The 16,635-nt window shown below is 37.1% G+C and overlaps 3 protein-coding genes across 3 annotated transcripts; all 3 read right to left on the reverse strand.

Moving 5' to 3' along the window:
- Nucleotides 1-621: 621 nt before the first annotated feature.
- On the reverse strand, nt 622-5,248 carry LOC113765905. Its single transcript, XM_027310147.1, has 5 exons — nt 5,150-5,248; nt 4,940-5,029; nt 3,919-4,068; nt 1,872-3,460; nt 622-1,655 (listed from the first exon to the last, which is right to left on the reverse strand). The coding sequence occupies exons 2-5, from the start codon at nt 4,997-4,999 to the stop codon at nt 749-751; spliced, it is 2,706 nt and encodes a 901-aa protein (XP_027165948.1). The 5' UTR covers nt 5,000-5,029; nt 5,150-5,248; the 3' UTR covers nt 622-748.
- Nucleotides 5,249-8,808: 3,560 nt separating this feature from the next.
- On the reverse strand, nt 8,809-9,582 carry LOC113765535 (glycine-rich protein 23-like). Its single transcript, XM_027309752.1, has one exon. It carries the CDS (start codon nt 9,506-9,508, stop codon nt 9,017-9,019), a length of 492 nt encoding a protein of 163 aa, XP_027165553.1. The 5' UTR covers nt 9,509-9,582; the 3' UTR covers nt 8,809-9,016.
- A 3,365-nt stretch (nt 9,583-12,947) lies between these two features.
- On the reverse strand, nt 12,948-16,067 carry LOC113765906 (putative disease resistance protein At1g50180). The gene is made up of 3 exons (XM_027310148.1): nt 15,023-16,067; nt 13,073-14,310; nt 12,948-12,962 (listed from the first exon to the last, which is right to left on the reverse strand). Exons 1-3 carry the CDS (start codon nt 16,065-16,067, stop codon nt 12,948-12,950), a joined length of 2,298 nt encoding a protein of 765 aa, XP_027165949.1.
- Nucleotides 16,068-16,635: the final 568 nt, after the last annotated feature.

The raw sequence follows: 16,635 nt of genomic DNA on the forward strand, positions 1-16,635 counted from the left end.
AATTTGAATTTGCCAAAATCTGGCTCATAAAACCCAATTGACATCCCTATTTTGGGATATTAATTAAGATGTTACTACTTGTAAGATTTCTTAGACATTCCTTAGCATATGTGATTCCATCGTGGCGAGCGACTCTCTTCTCTCCTTGCCCAAAATGAGCTTTTGTGTAATGAATTGTGCAAGATTTTCCAACTTGTGATTGTTGAAGCTTTGCATTGAGCATGAATATAAGTTCCCTACACAACCCCCAAAAAAAATTAATATCATAGTTTCCACCATTACACAAGAATGCAACGCATTTTATTATGTGCTGTGGGGAAACTTTTTTTGCATCACTTATTAGACCAAAGTGATCGAAATTAAAAATACGAGGGACTAAATTAGTTTTTTTTTTCCTCTTGAATTATTTGTTATGAAACCTCGAGGGACTAAATTAGTTTTTTCTCTTAGAGGTATTGTTATGACGTCTCGAGGCGAATGGATGAGCAAGGCAGCCGTCTCAATGATGTCGATGAATTTTTTTTTTTTTTTTTTTTTTAACTAGCATTGAGTCCTCCAAATATGCAGGACGTGTTTCTTTCACCTCACTAGTACGGGAAAAGTAAGGTACATATGTAGCTATTCAGTCAAAAGAATGGAACTCTCTTTTAACTTATCGGGGCCGATGCTTCTCTGCAGAGGAAAACATATGATTCACTGCTTTTGCTTCTCAGTAAGAGCTAAAACATCAGTGGAGTTTTACGATCTCTCAGGCATCACCAGTTAGTCTAACTAAGTGAGAGACAACATCTTCAAGACGAGAAAAATGTGTCAAAATTTTGTCATGAATTTCTTTCAATCCGGTCTGATTATGCTGCCAATGCGAAAGTCCATCACCCATGACTTTCAAACCACTCTGCAATAATTCAACTCCTTTGCCTATCTCATCGGGGAATTTCCTTTTCTTATTACCATGGTTGTGTTCATCAACCTCCATGGCATCATCACCAATTGCAGCTTCCTCATTGATGGCCAAGTTTCTGTTAAGCATTTCCTTGAGCTTCAAGCCTTCTTTCAGAAGCATCCCAGTGTGATCAGGGGTAGGCTTTGTTAAAATGGAAGCCGATTCCTTATCTAGAAATCCTTTCAACTCGGCCATGAATCCGTCCTCATCTGCTTCATTTCCTGACTCCAAATCAAATGAAAGAGCCGCATCTTGTGGAACAAATCTCCACAGTTGGACGCAAGGTGTACGAGCAGCGAAATATCCAAATGCTGTCAATGCTAGGTGAATGAAGGCCCAGTGCTGCTCTCTCAATAACATGTGATACAATTCCCAAACGGCTGAAGTCCTTGCATTATCATCACTCTCTGCCAACTCAACATGACCAAGACCAGCCATAAAGTTTGCTAGATTAGGTTTGCATTGAAACAGTAGACTATCTTCTGCTGATAAAGCTGGTTTGGGGATAAAGAGGTTTCTAAGTTCTAGGATGACTCCCTCTATTTCATCACAGGAATACAAATGCTTCATGTTAGAGGTGATGGTTAAAACTTCAGTAAGGAGCCTGCAGTAGATGTCCTTCAATTTGCTGTCATTGCATTTTCTGTACTTGTCAATGATAGCAACCAGAAACTTTAAGGTCTTCATTTCTGGATCAGATATGCTAACCTGTCTACAGGACACGTGAACCAGCATAAGGCATATTTTGCTGAACGTAAATGAAGCTGGTACAATAAGCATCTAAATTATATCATTAGGGAAGGACACGGCCACCAAGTAACAACTTCTGAACTCTGGCGTATCATTCCATCCAGACAGGTAATCAACCAAAGAGAATTTGGATATGAAAAAGTAAAAACTACGTACTTTAAGAAAAGAAAATACTTACTGAGCCAGCAATGTAGCGGATAGAGCATCTACTGGAGCACCATAAATTTCAAAACCACTTGTTTTTGGTAATTCACTACCAAAGCTCTCCACAAAGCAGAAATATTCTGTTAAGACTCTGGCTTTTGCTGTACTTCTTGTCCTTTGTGAAAGTATAGTTAATGGGAAACCTTCCATGAGAAGAGCTGTGTAGATCATTGATGAATCTTGAGATTTGTTATCTCCTGTAACGGCATCGTAAACTTGATCTGCTACTGCTTGTGAACAGCAAGTAACAATCAGACAAATAGACCTTGCAATCTTTCGAAGAGCACTACCAGGACTGAAAACTGCTTCTGGAAAAGCTGTGTACCCTAGTAATGCACAAAGCTTGTCAATAATGTCTTTCACCAAACTGGTCTCAGCATGACGTAGCAGAAAACACCATAATTCAGTAACAATCTCCCAGCAAAGAATGTGTGGGTGCAACAAATTTTCCAGAAGGAAAGATTCTATCTCACCCCATACTGGATTCGAAGACATAACTACCATGAATGTTTCTAGTGAATTGACTATAGTATGAAAAAAAGGCTGGTATATGAACTCCTGGTTTTTACGTGAGACGGGAACTTGCAGGGTAAGACTGGCAGCATATACATGCTCATCGACAAGAATATCCAAAAGCCACTGAAGCTTCCTGGCCATCCAGAATTTGACATCATCTTCAAGATCAGCAGAGCTTTTCAGAAGTTCAAGAAACAGGTTTACTCGACCAAGAAAAAATGTTTGGACTGCCATAGCAGCACAACTTGAAAAGTGGATTCCATCCACTGTATAAGGCAAATTTTCACCATTAGATACCCTAGGAACAGGATTCAGATTACTTTCATCACTGAACAACCAGTTCAAAACTTGAAACTTCTCCTCTTGTTTTACTTGGATAGAATTCAGGAGAGAGTTCAGTAAATGGAAGGATGTAGGCTGTAGAATTTCTACCAAAGCTTCAGTTGCAGATTTTAGATGTTCCTCCTTGCTCAAAAAAAATTTTAAGGATGAGATCATAACAACACATCCTACCATCTCCTTGTAAACAGAAAAAGCTTGGGTTGTATATTGAGAGACAATTCTTACTGCATTAATCAGATAAAACTTCACGGGAAGGAAAATCCTTTTAGCTTCTGTCATAGTGAGAGTTTCTTTCAGTTGCAATGACCAAGTCTCAGCTGCACATCGCAAAGATTGCTGGGCAAGTGAAATTAGACTGACAACAACACTTGCTACATCTACCCTTGCAGCTAAAGCACCCTTTCCGAGCTGAAGTAAGGTAACAACTCCTTTCCAAGACAGATTAAGTACACTTACAAGACTGCCTCCATCATTAGCTGCAAGAATGCCTACTTCACACAGCTTATCTATTGTACATTTTGTTATATTAATAACATGATCTGCATCACTAGCCCCTTCAATAACTAAGACCTTCTTATCCTCGTTCATTTTCAGACTGTCAAAATCCCAATTTACACCATTGCAATATACCTTACATAATCGGATAACAGCATCAAGAACCACTTGAGATACCTTCTGAACTTCTGAACCAAATCCATGTATCCTCTGTCAAGGAATGACAAAAGCAAATGTCAACAATGATTTAGACATTTTCCTTGAGATGATTACTTAATGTGCAAACTGGTTTGAAACTTAATAGAGATGCCTAAAAGAACATAAATAAGAACAAAGATTACATGAGAGAGACACTACTATTCTTACTGAAAAAAGTGTGAAGAATGACCAAATGCAATTGAGGTGACAAAGACAAAAACGATGAGCAATTGCCCGACTTTACAAAAAGTCACCATTACATGCAATAGGAACATTTTGCTATGCCAATTAGTATTATTGCTTCTTCATTTGAAGTGCAATTCAGTAAACACCAGCAGATTGGAACCTATAGAATATGCATAGTTAACGAAACAAGACTGATTAAAACTGTAGTGACCAACTACAGCAGAATACCTTTATGTCTGACAGTGCGTCTTTTGTCAAGTTTAGTTGTTCTGAAATAAATATACCTTTATCTCTGACAATGCATCTTTTGTCAAGTTCAGTTGTTCTGAAATAAAATTTTTAATTGTAAGAATGAACTCCTTGCTGCTGGAGATGGGATATCTTGCCATAGCTGAAAAGCTAGCAGCTGAGTAGCTCAGCAAATTCAAGAGCAACTGGAACAAAGTCAAGAGAGTATAAATAAGGCAACCACAGAATTGGTGGCATCTTGTGTTGTATGTCAATTCACATTCATGTCAAAGAATTTACAAAAACACAAGGTACATTAAATTACTCTCTTGAAATTATCTAATAGTTGATTTTACATAGCACAGTACATTTTGTGCAGCAGAAATTGAAGCTAAGTTAAACAAACTATCACAAAAGGTGGAAGTTGTCAGCAATAAAATATATACTTACATATGAACCTATTATCATATGACAAGATATAGAACCACCACAAGCACTTAGCAACAGAAGCGTATGATTTCACCAAATGAAGTCTAGGCAGGAAGATGTATCAGATTTTAGTGTTGCTAAAACATACCAATCCATGATATTCAACATTCAGATGTGATGTAGTCCACACAAGTTATAATCAAGACCATTCACAGGTCAATAGATGCGTTCAATAAAACTAAATTTTCAGACAGAATAAAAGCAAATCTCTAACCAATTGAAATAAATCAGATCTTCTGAACAAGCTCTATGAAATTAAAGCCTTTCCAGAACAATCAAGGATTGCTTAACTACTGTATCTTGTACTCACAAAGAGAGTGTATCATCTCTTTTGAATTTGATGAAACTTCTTTTGAATGTGATAGGAAGTTAGGAAAATACTTTCATAAAGCAGAACATAACATAGAATAAGTACAAAGTTGGAATCCAGTCCCCATTCCTCAATCTTATTCAGGACATAAAGATGAATTTCTTGTCGAATTTCATCAATCTAAGAGCTATTTTTGTCACTGAGGAGGGATAACTAGCAATGACATAGCTCTTTGTGAAAAGTCTAACTCACTTGAATTTAACTTGCCAACATGTTACCTCAAAAAACAAGTCGCTGTGTTCTTCTTCTGGAGATTCTTCAGTTGACATTAATGTCATTTTTAGATGCTTGCGACACCATGCACTTGCCTAATGATTACAGAACGAATTAAACACATATATTGTTGGTGAGTTGCAAGAAAATCACCCCTTGTCTAGAAGAATATTATAAATCAAAAACATATTTACATAGAATTGAAGGAAACAAACCTTTATCCCTAGGCCCAGAAACTCTCCTTGGCATCCAGAAATGTCTAGGTCTAGATATTTTGCAGCAATGTTCAATATCGTCTTGTTTAATATGCATTGAGAAATGTCCAAACAAGTAAAGTCTTCCCAGAATACCCAATCAAATGTTAAGGTACATGGCAAACAGACAATATTTGTACAGAAGTGTATGAGAAGTTAACTCGCAAACAGAATAAAAACTCTTGGCTGGAAGATTGTAAAATGGTCATACGTGGAGTTACCCATATAAGCTAGCAGAAAAAAATCCAACAACTGGAAGTGGAGCATTGAAGTCTCAATGACATCTTACAGTTGCATACAGAATTTGATTCAAGAACAATACAAATAGAACTGAAGATCAATAAATGCAGAGAAAATTGATTATATTATAGCACTTTAGGTGTGAGCATAGTTTGCTGCTTCTTATGTGCATTTAATGGAAATTAGTCACCATTAAGCATGAGGATCTAAAAGACACCAAAACTCATGCAAAGTTTGACCCCTCAAACCAAGCTCGTAATAACAAATGCCATGGATTTTGGTGTATTATCATGCAGGATAAAATGCAGAAGAATGATAGGATACTGTTAAAGCTTCAATTATTGAAGTCAATTCAGATGTCTCGCTTATAATTAACTCCTTGAGTTCAGTAAGCAGTTGAACACGGTTTTCAACAACCTGCAGACACAATGGCGATAACCCAAGCATGCATCAGGTACTGCCTTATGAGACTTATCATTTGAATCATCAAGTCATGATGCAGAATGGAAGAAAAATTGGCAAGAAGCACAGCATCAGCAAGCACAATTGACAAAACAATATGGAAAAACATCCATGATTTTCAGAAAGTTAGTAGAGGAGAAGACAACCACCAAGCTGCTTACTGAGATAAGTATATATCCTTTGGACAAGACCAATAAGTGCTGTTGAGCATATTACCCATTTTTCTATAAGGTTTAGCAACTAATTTTATCAACAACACACAGTAAATAGCCAAATGTGCAAGAAAAATGGCTGAAACAGACAAAAGTAGAATACTGTCAATGCAGGGCACAGCATGTGAACCCATTCACGGCTGCTAGTTGACCCATAGAAAGCTGCTAGTGGAATGCAGAATACACGTCGCTTCATATCCCAGGAGTATCAGCTGATGCTTAATTACTTATCATGTATCCAAACAGCACAGGCAACACAAATCCACAATGCGAGTTCCTTTTTTGACAGTCATTTGACGAAGAAGAGACAAAGTAAATCTTCCAAAAAGAAACAATGTTCAATCATCTGTTCCTGATGTATCGAATTAGCTGGTTTTTAATAATTCTTGTTCTAATCACATTCTAGATTCAAACTAAAAGAATCAGTATTTTCTTATATTGTTACTTGCTGTCCACAATCGTGCAGGCTAACTTGACCTTCTCAAGGATATTATTTTCTGCTATAAAGCATGTGCAATCTTATCCCTAAGCTCAGAAATCACAACCATAATCTCAACAAACCATGGGATTTTTTTTCATTGTTTTAAAGGAATAACAGACAAAATGTCATTAATTCACCTGAATGCCTCCCTGTCCCGACAAATGAAAATCCTCTAAATCAAGCTGAAATTTCATTAAATTTCTTAAGCATCTAAGAAATTGAAGCTCAACAGATGAAAAGCTTGAGCTCAAACATAGAATTTAGTGACAATTATTAACCACTTAATAATGCATATATAACCGTAATCTAACACTAATAAACGGGAACTTAGAGAAATTCAACAAATTTAGTAGCTTAACTTCATTAAAACTTTAATTAGGAGAGAAAACAGAATTTAAATCGGAAGTTCGTAAAAATTGAACGAAACGAAATGCACAAAAGAATAAATTCTAGAGTCGAAATGAAATCTGCAAGACTTATTTTACCGATTCAAAAATCGAAACAGAAAGCTTACATCAGAAGCTTTAATGGCGTCGAGCAAGCTCTGTAGATCTCTGGTTGAGCTCGATTCCTTCATTTTTGTCTCTCTCTAGAACAAACACCCGAAACACGCACCAGCTACGTGTATTTTTGGTTTCTCTCTTTGTTTTCCCGCCTTTTAAGAAAACTAGTAGAGGGAAAATTTTATATTTGAACAAAATTTCATATATGCCCTTGTAATTTGGTTTGCATTGGAAAACCACCCAACTAAATTGTGCCTTCTCTCTCTCTCTCTCTCTTCCTGTTTTCACTTACTTGTCTATTTTGTTACTTGTGTTAGTGGGTTATAACTCTGGGAAATGGCTTAATGTAGGTTGTGTTTGGATTGTATTTTCCGTGATTTTTCATGAAAAAATTACTGTAGCGATTTGATGTATGTGTGGAAAAAAGGTAATAGGGAAATGTGATCACGGAAAACGACGTAATTTTTCGACGGAAACCGGCAATCCAAACAAGGCCGTACTATTTCTGCTTTATGATGCTCAAAAGCGATCGACTATCAAAAGTTAAAGAAATTTCGCATTTTTACAATGAATTTGATGATATATATTCAATTTGATTTGTAGTTTCTAGAGTAAGTAGAGTTATAAGATAAACTACAGCATCATAATCAATTTTGTATGGTGAGTCTTGAAGGACACTAGAAAGTTGAGTCCCTTATTATCGAGCAAGACCTTGTTACAAAGTAAAATCTTAAGCGGCTTAAAATGTAGCCACGATCAACATGTTAGAGGATTAAGAATTAAAGCATGTCAAACTTGAAGAAATACAATAAGACTTTCTTTAGAACAACACAAACCACTTCAACTTGTAAAGGCTTTGATGGAAAATATCAAACTCTGTAGCTCGCATGTACAAGTACAATTACTAGAATTGTAAATACGCATGTATGCGCGCGCGCGCACACATATATATATATATATTCATTCTGCATTATCTGCATAAATATGATTTTGTATGCCTATTTCAGAATATCTAACGAATTTAGTACATATCATCTAGGCATAACGTGACTCTTATGAATGTGAATTTAAGTCGTCAGCAGCTTTACTTGTGATGCCTTTGTGCCAAATTAACTTGCCATTACATTTAAAGCACATCTATATGCAATGTGCGATTCCTGTATTTGCTGTCGGATATCTCCTCTGGTTTCATTATTCAAGAGCATCTGGTATGGAAATGTTTATAAAGTCTTGAATCTAGGAGACATGTAGTATTGTGACTTAGTCCTTAGCAAGTTCCTCTCTAATCTTCCATATAACGAATTTCGCATGTCCAATTCCGTAGGACATAAGATAGCAAAATTTTCACCGTCTATAAAAACATTGGAATGAAAACTAAGAACCTACCGAGGAGAGTTTGATTCATGAAATTCAATATTGCAGAAACATGGCTACCATATATTAATGTATGCTTATTTAAAAGAATAAAAGAAACAATTCTCCATGTAAAATACATTCTATTATTTTTTTTGTATGTACTAAATTTGTTCTATGAATCATAATGTGATGCTTCATTAATCATTGTGTTGAAGTTTCCAGTATTAGAACTTCATTTTCATTAGCTCCACTTTCTTAAACAAAGTACTGATGATCAAGAGTTAACTTGATCAATAACAATTGTTGTAGCCTTTCTGCTGCAAGATAGTGTAAGCGTCGGATGGCAAGGACAGTTCAAAAGGAATAGAACAAAAAACCTACACTTAAACAAGTTCACTAAATTAGGAAATTAAAGAGGATTACAATGACTTCAAAACAAGCTGAAAAGGACAGCCTATGCAGATTGCATGCTACAAATGACATCCAAGAAACACTAAAACAGTACTTGTTGAACTCAAAGAAAGCCCTAACATTGCAAGATCAGAAGTAAAATAACAACCTAGACTCATCTCATTTAGGGAATAATTTTACCACCTCCAATGCCACCACCAACTCCGACTCCGCCCACTCCTCCTGCACCGCCTACTCCACCAACACCGCCAACACCACCTGCACCACCTCCACCACCAACGCCACCTAGGCCACCAACTCCGCCGAGGCCGCCAAGTCCACCAACACCACCAAGTCCCCCAACCCCACCACCAGCTCCACCAACCCCACCACCAACTCCACCAATGCCACCAAGTGTTGGAATCAAGCCAGCATATCCAACTCCAGCCCATCCCCCAATGCCACCATAGGTGATGAAGTTCTTCTTGTCCTTAACGCCAGCACCACTTGGAGATGGAGCTGCAGCAGTTCTCACATTCAGTGTATTTTCAGTTTGAGTTTCGTTAGGCTTCGCTGTTGTAGCGATAGTAGTACTAGGAATGTTTCTTGCTGCTGCTGCATGCACAAATATTACTGCAGCAAGTACAACCATCACGTACACTATCAACCTGGCCATGACTAGCCCTTTTCCTCCCTCTCTCCCTCACACAAAACCTAACAGAAAAAAGCAGAAAATAAAGAGATGTTATAATCAGGAAGTGGGGTGTTCGTGAATGTGGACAAGAAGGCCTATTTATATTTGGAGAGATTGAGAAACGCAATCCAATTAGCTAAGGTAAAAAATAAAAAGAAAACAAAATTAAAGGAGTACGGTTAGATAGGGGATATTTAAAGAGAATAATAAATGAGGGTTGCATTAAAATTTGCATGCAGAATCTCGAGAGGAGTAGCGGTATATCTATAAGGGGGCAGAGTTAGGTGAATCGAAAGAAGAGAGCATTTAGTTAGAAATGTCAACCCCTCCAGTAAACACTAAAGCCAAACCACAATTGCCTAGTACGCACTACGCAGTAGTAATGTATATCACGCATTCATCACACACACACACACACACAGATGCTACTACAGCCAGATTTCTTGTGTCTTGGATTTTTCTAGGTCATGTACTGTAGTTTTGGGCATTTAAGGTTAAATGGACATAAATATAAGATTTTAAATCACTTCTAAAGCTAAAAGTTGTGAATATTATATGTAGCTTTAGAAGTAAACGTATGATGTAAACTTTATGTAAAGTTTATGTGAATATTATGTGAAAATTTTACTTTATGTAAACGTGAACAATGTCTAGGATCAATATTTCGTATGATGTAAATGTATCTATGTGTACAAATATTCAACATCTGGAGAAAAAAGTTTAATAGCGGCGACGAGTCTAAAACTCATGTTACAAACCCCAAAAAAGAACAGAAATTAAAAAAAATTTTAGATGATATACAAACAGATTTTGAGAGTCATATGTTGTTTCCAGATGTTTGTTTCCTCATTGGTACCTGTGTTCAGATTACAGTACACCTGACTTTGGCTGGCCCTTTTCAATTTTTGACTTACACAACATATTAATTGAGCATTGGGAAGTGGGAACCGCAGCTGCCTCAGCCGTGTATCATCTATGCTTCATCATTATCAGGTCTATGAATTGACGGTTGAAGAAGAGAGAAGAAAAGAAAAAAAACTAAAGTAGATATGAAGAGTAAAGACTACAAAAGTAGTCTGCAACTGTATACATTGACTCGAAAACTATCGAAGAATTTAAGTCTTGGCCCCTGCATGCTTCACAACTGTATTCTGGGGCAGCTCAAACAATTAACAGATTTATTATGAAGAGTATAACACGCGTAATTGTATATAGATGGGCCTTAATTAATGAAAGGGGAGGTGGTATAGGTTAATCCGCCTTTAGCAAGCCCCTAGAATGTAGGATTGGGCAATACCATCTTGAATTTTGATCATTTTAGTCAATTCCAATTGCCAAGGCTTTGATTTTTGAAAAAGAATACCATATGAGAAATTGCCGTTGCTCCAATCCCTTGCGAGTATCAAGTTTAAAAGGACTGAAGGCGTGAACAAAGATAGGAAAAATCGTAACCCGTCGGAGGAAGGCGTGGTTAATTGTCACCTTTTAGAGTCGGAGAAGACGCGATTGCTGCTGTTTAAAATACCACGACTTTAGAGGCCTAATGAGAGGTCTCAAGAAATTCTACATATGTATAGAAAAAATTCTGCTCTTGAGTTCAATTTCAATTGCAATGGCGTGATTTTTAACAAACCTTCCAAGTCTAAAGGAGTGGAGTCTTGACAGGAAACTTGAAGGCGTGGTAAATGCATAGCTAGAGCTTCATCTTTTGGAATTGAAGAAGGCGTGATTGTTGTTGTTTGAATTTGAACTACAGCGATTTTAAGTGGCCTAATGGAGGAGGTCACAAGAAGTTCTATATGGATGTCAAAAATACGTGATTCTCAGTATGATATCTGTAAATGACTTACCTTTTGAATTTAGTCATTCCAATCCTTTGATGGATTTTATTCCTTTACTTCTTTAATTTCCCCTTATGGCCCTTTTTAAGTAAACTTTGTAAATTCTTGAGACTATTAAAGATCATGCTCTGAAAGAAAACTATATAATTAATGTGTATCAAAAGTGTACAGCATTTGAGAGAAGGACAAGGGAAGATGGATCAAAAAGCTTTCCCACGAAATTCTTGCAATCTAGACTACTTCCACATTTTGCTGCTATCCTCTAAGATTGGCTTGAAGAAATAGCACGGATTTGAAGTTCAGACAGCTTAGCATGAGTCAACCAAAGTAATTTCATTGGTGAGGGCTCGAAATAAATGACTATTTTGTTGTCCTTTAAGAAGTTATCAGCAACATGCTAGAAAGTGTGATGGATCTCAGAAATTAGCAAACTGGTGGAGATTGATACTTATAAAAGAAGAATTTGAGGGAATGACACAGGAAAACAAAGGAAATGAAAATTGTTCGCTGTATTTTGAGAAAAAGGATTCAAGAATGCTGGAGCAATATTACAGAGCTACACAGCCAGTCAGTCTCTGGAAATGACCCATTGGAGCTAGTAACACTGAAAAGAATTGCTGCAGAAAACATCCAACTTTATTCACACACTTGATTTCTGCAAAAAAAGAAATGTCAATGAAAAAAAAAACTAAAATAGCTGGTAAGTTTACCAAAAGAAATATGAGTATCAGTTCCATTGAAACGTATGCGAGAAAAGAGGAATGCATAGACTAACGTAATGCCCACGAATCAATTTTCTATTAAGCTGAATGATGAAAAAACCAAAAACACAGAAATAATTGGAGGTTTATAAATTTAAATAGCTGCTAAGCCATCCTCTCAACTCAGAAGGATTTGAGAGAATTTCAAATATATCGTCAAACCCTTCAATCCAAATGCAGTCAGAAAGAATCAAGTTACTTAATGATTGCAAAATGCAGTGTAAGAATGAAAACAAGGGCAGTGCTGGAACCACCTCAATATCAAAGAGAAAATTTGGGGGAGACTTGAAAAAAGGAGAAGTTTCTTTGTTAAAAGAATGTAAGGTACCTGATTGCATAATTGCCCGTTAAGTGAAACAAACGATCAATTTTGCCGTGCTGAATCACCTTATCAAAATGGACGGCACATGGCATACTTTGTAGAAATCCTCTCCTTCTTGACCATCTATAACTCGAACCCTGTTGTTGAATGTGTCTCGCATTCCCTGAATTACAATTTCTTTCAATGTTGAAATAAACTTCAGACCATCAGGAATCATTTTCAACGCCGTGCATTTTCTGATTCTAAGATGAGAAAGGTTCGGCATGGCACCTTCCTCCACCCTCCAATCTTCTAACCTGTCCATAACATCTAGCCCAAGAAACCTCAGTCGAGGAAATCCCAACGAATGACAAGCCATCTCTGTACCGAAGGATACATCAATCAGCCAGAGCTTTTGCAAATTGGGTAGCTTTTCTAGTGTTACCATTGGGTCTCTTTGGATACTTGAGCGACGAAGCAACAGTTCATTGAGGTTTTTAAAGAAGTGGAGTTTGTAATCAGGCAAGACGCCTCTGCAACCATGAAGAGTCAGATGATGGAGATTGCTTTCAAACAACTTTTCTAAAAGATTTGACCATTTTTCTGGGGTGAGAGAACGATACAGGATAAATATGACGGTTGCCTCCTTCAAGTGCTGTAAACTTGAGATACACTTCATGATTTCTTCACCATCATTCTCGTCATTAACAATTGCTTTTAGCACCTGAAGACTAGTTAATTGTTGCAAGTCTCTAACATCACAATTAGATGCACTAAAGTTCTCCAATATCTCCAGTTTAATCAAACCCGCCAAACGTAACTTACACTTGCGATTTAGAAACGCCCATTCTTCAGGATCGGGAAGATATAGATGTCTTAGTCGTCTCAACTTCCACAGAACATTGGCAATCCAAAATACGTGAAAACCATGGAGATCAAGGGTTTCCAGGTGGTCCAATTTTCCTATAGATGATTGAAGAATAATAGCATCCGAATTTCTCAGGCTTAGGTATCGCAAGTGGATATGGCCCTCTATTGTTAATTTGAAAAAATCAAAAAGAATACAAGTGTTATCCTTGCAGTTATTTCCACCTGAAGGACGTAGGCCTTCAATATTCAATACTCTTAACATCCTGAAGTTACTAAACCTTGTCCTTGCCAATCGATCATAGTATGGAGGGTCCCTTATGCAAAATGTAAGTGATCGGACATGCCTGATTGTTTTTTTCTTGTGGGGAACATACTTCGGGATTTCATCCCTGCTCAAAGAAATCACAAGCCTATCAGATTTACTTCCAGAAGGTGTTGATTCTATTAACTCTAGATTATCATTGCGACGATAATCATTAACCTTCAAAAAAATTTCATCTCTTCCCTTGGCCAAGCATAGATCTCTCATAAGGTCATGAAGGCGACAAGACTCAAATTTTCTGTACCCAGGTTCGTCCTTTAACTTCACTTGGACCATGCACCGTTTCACAAATTCCCCTAAATAACGTTCTGCAACGTCCATCATTGATTCTCCTTCTATTTGATCTTCTTTGGATACCATTCCCTCAGCCATCCATATCTGATACAGACTATCGGTTCTGATGTCATGATCTTCAGGGTATATGCCAAGGTAAAGGAAACAGGGCTTCAATTGGTATGGCAAGTCATAATAGCTCAAAGCTAATATTCTTTGTATTTCTCCTTCTCTTTGTCCAATCCTCTCACCCCTACCAAGATAAAACTTAATATGCTGGTATACAAATTCCCACTCCGAAAAATGGTCCTTTGTTGAAAGAATTCCACCAAGAACAACTACAGCTAGTGGAAGACCGCCACAATGTTTAACCATTTCCATCCCTAACTCTTCCAATTTGACGATATCTTCATGACCTATAAATGAAGCAACAAAATGAGAAAGGTTTGTTCGTTTTATAGGCTACTATTACTTCATTCGTCACAGGCACAAAATGTTTGTGCTCTATAAGGCAACTTGCAAGGAGTTTTTCAGTTTGTTTTAAGGGAAGAAGTTTCACGAGTAGATTTAATTTCCAAAAAAAAAATAAAAAGAAGAAAGAATACGCAACAAAGTTTCAGTTACCTCCTAAGTTCGTTTAAGTAGGGAACTGAGCATGCATATTTTCGGCATCTAGCATTGTTTGAAAATTTTCCTCCTTTCTTATGTTCTTCATTCGTTTGTAAGTTTTCCTTATTCCTCATGTTTTTCTATATCTTGAATTTAACATTAGATTCCCAGCTATCAGTTCCCTAAAATCCTCAGGCGGAGTTGTTACATTTCGTTATTGAGATCTTCTCTGACATTCACAGGTTTAAATGGATCTCAAAATGTCATATCTAAGATAAAGAAGCCGCTAGATCAATTTTTGTTCTTCTCTCTTTGGTTTTTAACAGACAATATCAGAGGATAACTACTGAAAAGCATATATTGTATACAAGAGAAAGCATATGCATCTTATGGAATGATAAATGATGAATAAAAGCTATCATACAACTAGATAAAAAAGCATGTGAAAATTTGATGAATAAAAGCTATTATACAACTAGATAAAAAGGCATATGAAAATTTGTTTGCAAAATCACGTACCATGATTATATCTTTCTCTTAATGCTTTCTTTTGAAGCAGTTCCCAGCTTTCATCATAGGACAAAATTCGAGGCTCATGGTGAAAACCATTAGGACCTATGTGTGTTGCCACATTTTTATTACGAGTGGTAACCAATATTTTGCTTCCCTTCTCTCTAGTTGGGAAGGCATTTTTTATGCGTTCCCAAGCATCAGTGGACCAAACGTCATCAAGAACAATCAGGCATCTTTTATTCTGCTGGATGTGGTAAAGTTGCCTGACCAGTTCGTCATCATTCCAGGATCTCATAATCTCCTCTTTCTTTTCAGGAATAAGTTTAACCAAGATCCCTTGCAAAATCTCTTTCGTTTGCCATTGTTGCGATATGCAAAGCCAGGCAAAGCTATCAAAATGACGCCTCACATTTGGGTGGTTATACACTTTCCTGGCAATAGTTGTCTTCCCCAGACCCCCCATCCCACAAAGAGAAACAACTCTATAGTGGCTTGTCCCATCTTCACTTACCAGGTTCTGAACCAGCATTTTGACATCGCTTTCCAAGCCAACAAAATCGTCCTCCTCAACATGGGAATAAGTCCTCCTGATCGATTGTAGTTGCCTCGAACTTGGACCTTCCTTCTCCATTATTGTTCTTATCCCATAATCTCGAAAACGTTTAGTGAGTTTAGCGACTCTAGTGTTGAGGCCCTGAATATCTACTCCAACTCTGTGCCTCATGTAGCACTCTTTGAAGATGCAAGTGTATCGTTTAAGGACATTTACAACACCACCTCTCCTTCTGGATCCAACTTTGAATGCAAATGTTTCGATCAAGTCTTCTGCTTCATATGCAACATCTTTGCTTTGTGAAATCCACTCACGAATTACAGCATCATCATGTTGCTTTGCATCAGCATCTTTTAACAGGGCTTGCATCAGCTTCAACTCTGACTGAAGTTGCTCAGCTTGATCGCTCACTCCACGTAGAAACTTGCCTTCCTCAATCAATAGATTACTGAGCCTTTCTAAGATAAAAGACACGACAGGCTCTGCCAATTCGGCCATTAATTTGGATGGTACAAGTACAACTATTGATGAGATATGTAGTTTATCAATTCAGGTTGCAACTACTAAGTGCTGTGATATGTAGTTTCTTCTATATTCATGCAGATCTGTGTATACCTTGCTTACAGAAGCAGCAAGGCATTTTACTTTCAATGTAATTCCCTACTCGCTAACTTTTGGCTTTTCCAACTGCTCCTACAATCACTTTATTCTGTTTTTTTTTCCCGGTCATCAACATTTGGCCATATGTCCTAGTTAAAGATAATAAGCCTTCAATCTTCTTTTCTTTCTTAGTATCAAGCCAAGAATATCTTCCTAACGTGCTTTAGTGAATTTTCAGATCTAGTATTACATAAGATCCATGTCCTGGATCTCTTAAAGTACTGAATAGAGTGTTCTGTTTGAAAGCGCTTATATCTTTTTTCATCAATGCCTGAATGAACTTATTCACTCTAAATAAGACTAAGAGTTCTGTTCCTATTGCAATTTCTTTTTTTCTTTTCTTGAAAGGTGCTTTTGCATTTTCTAGATATCCTTCATCATAGAATCAACTTTAATAGTATAATAA

Source organism: Coffea eugenioides, chromosome 3 (genome assembly GCF_003713205.1).
Source record: "Coffea eugenioides isolate CCC68of chromosome 3, Ceug_1.0, whole genome shotgun sequence".
NCBI classification, from domain to species: domain Eukaryota; kingdom Viridiplantae; phylum Streptophyta; class Magnoliopsida; order Gentianales; family Rubiaceae; genus Coffea; species Coffea eugenioides.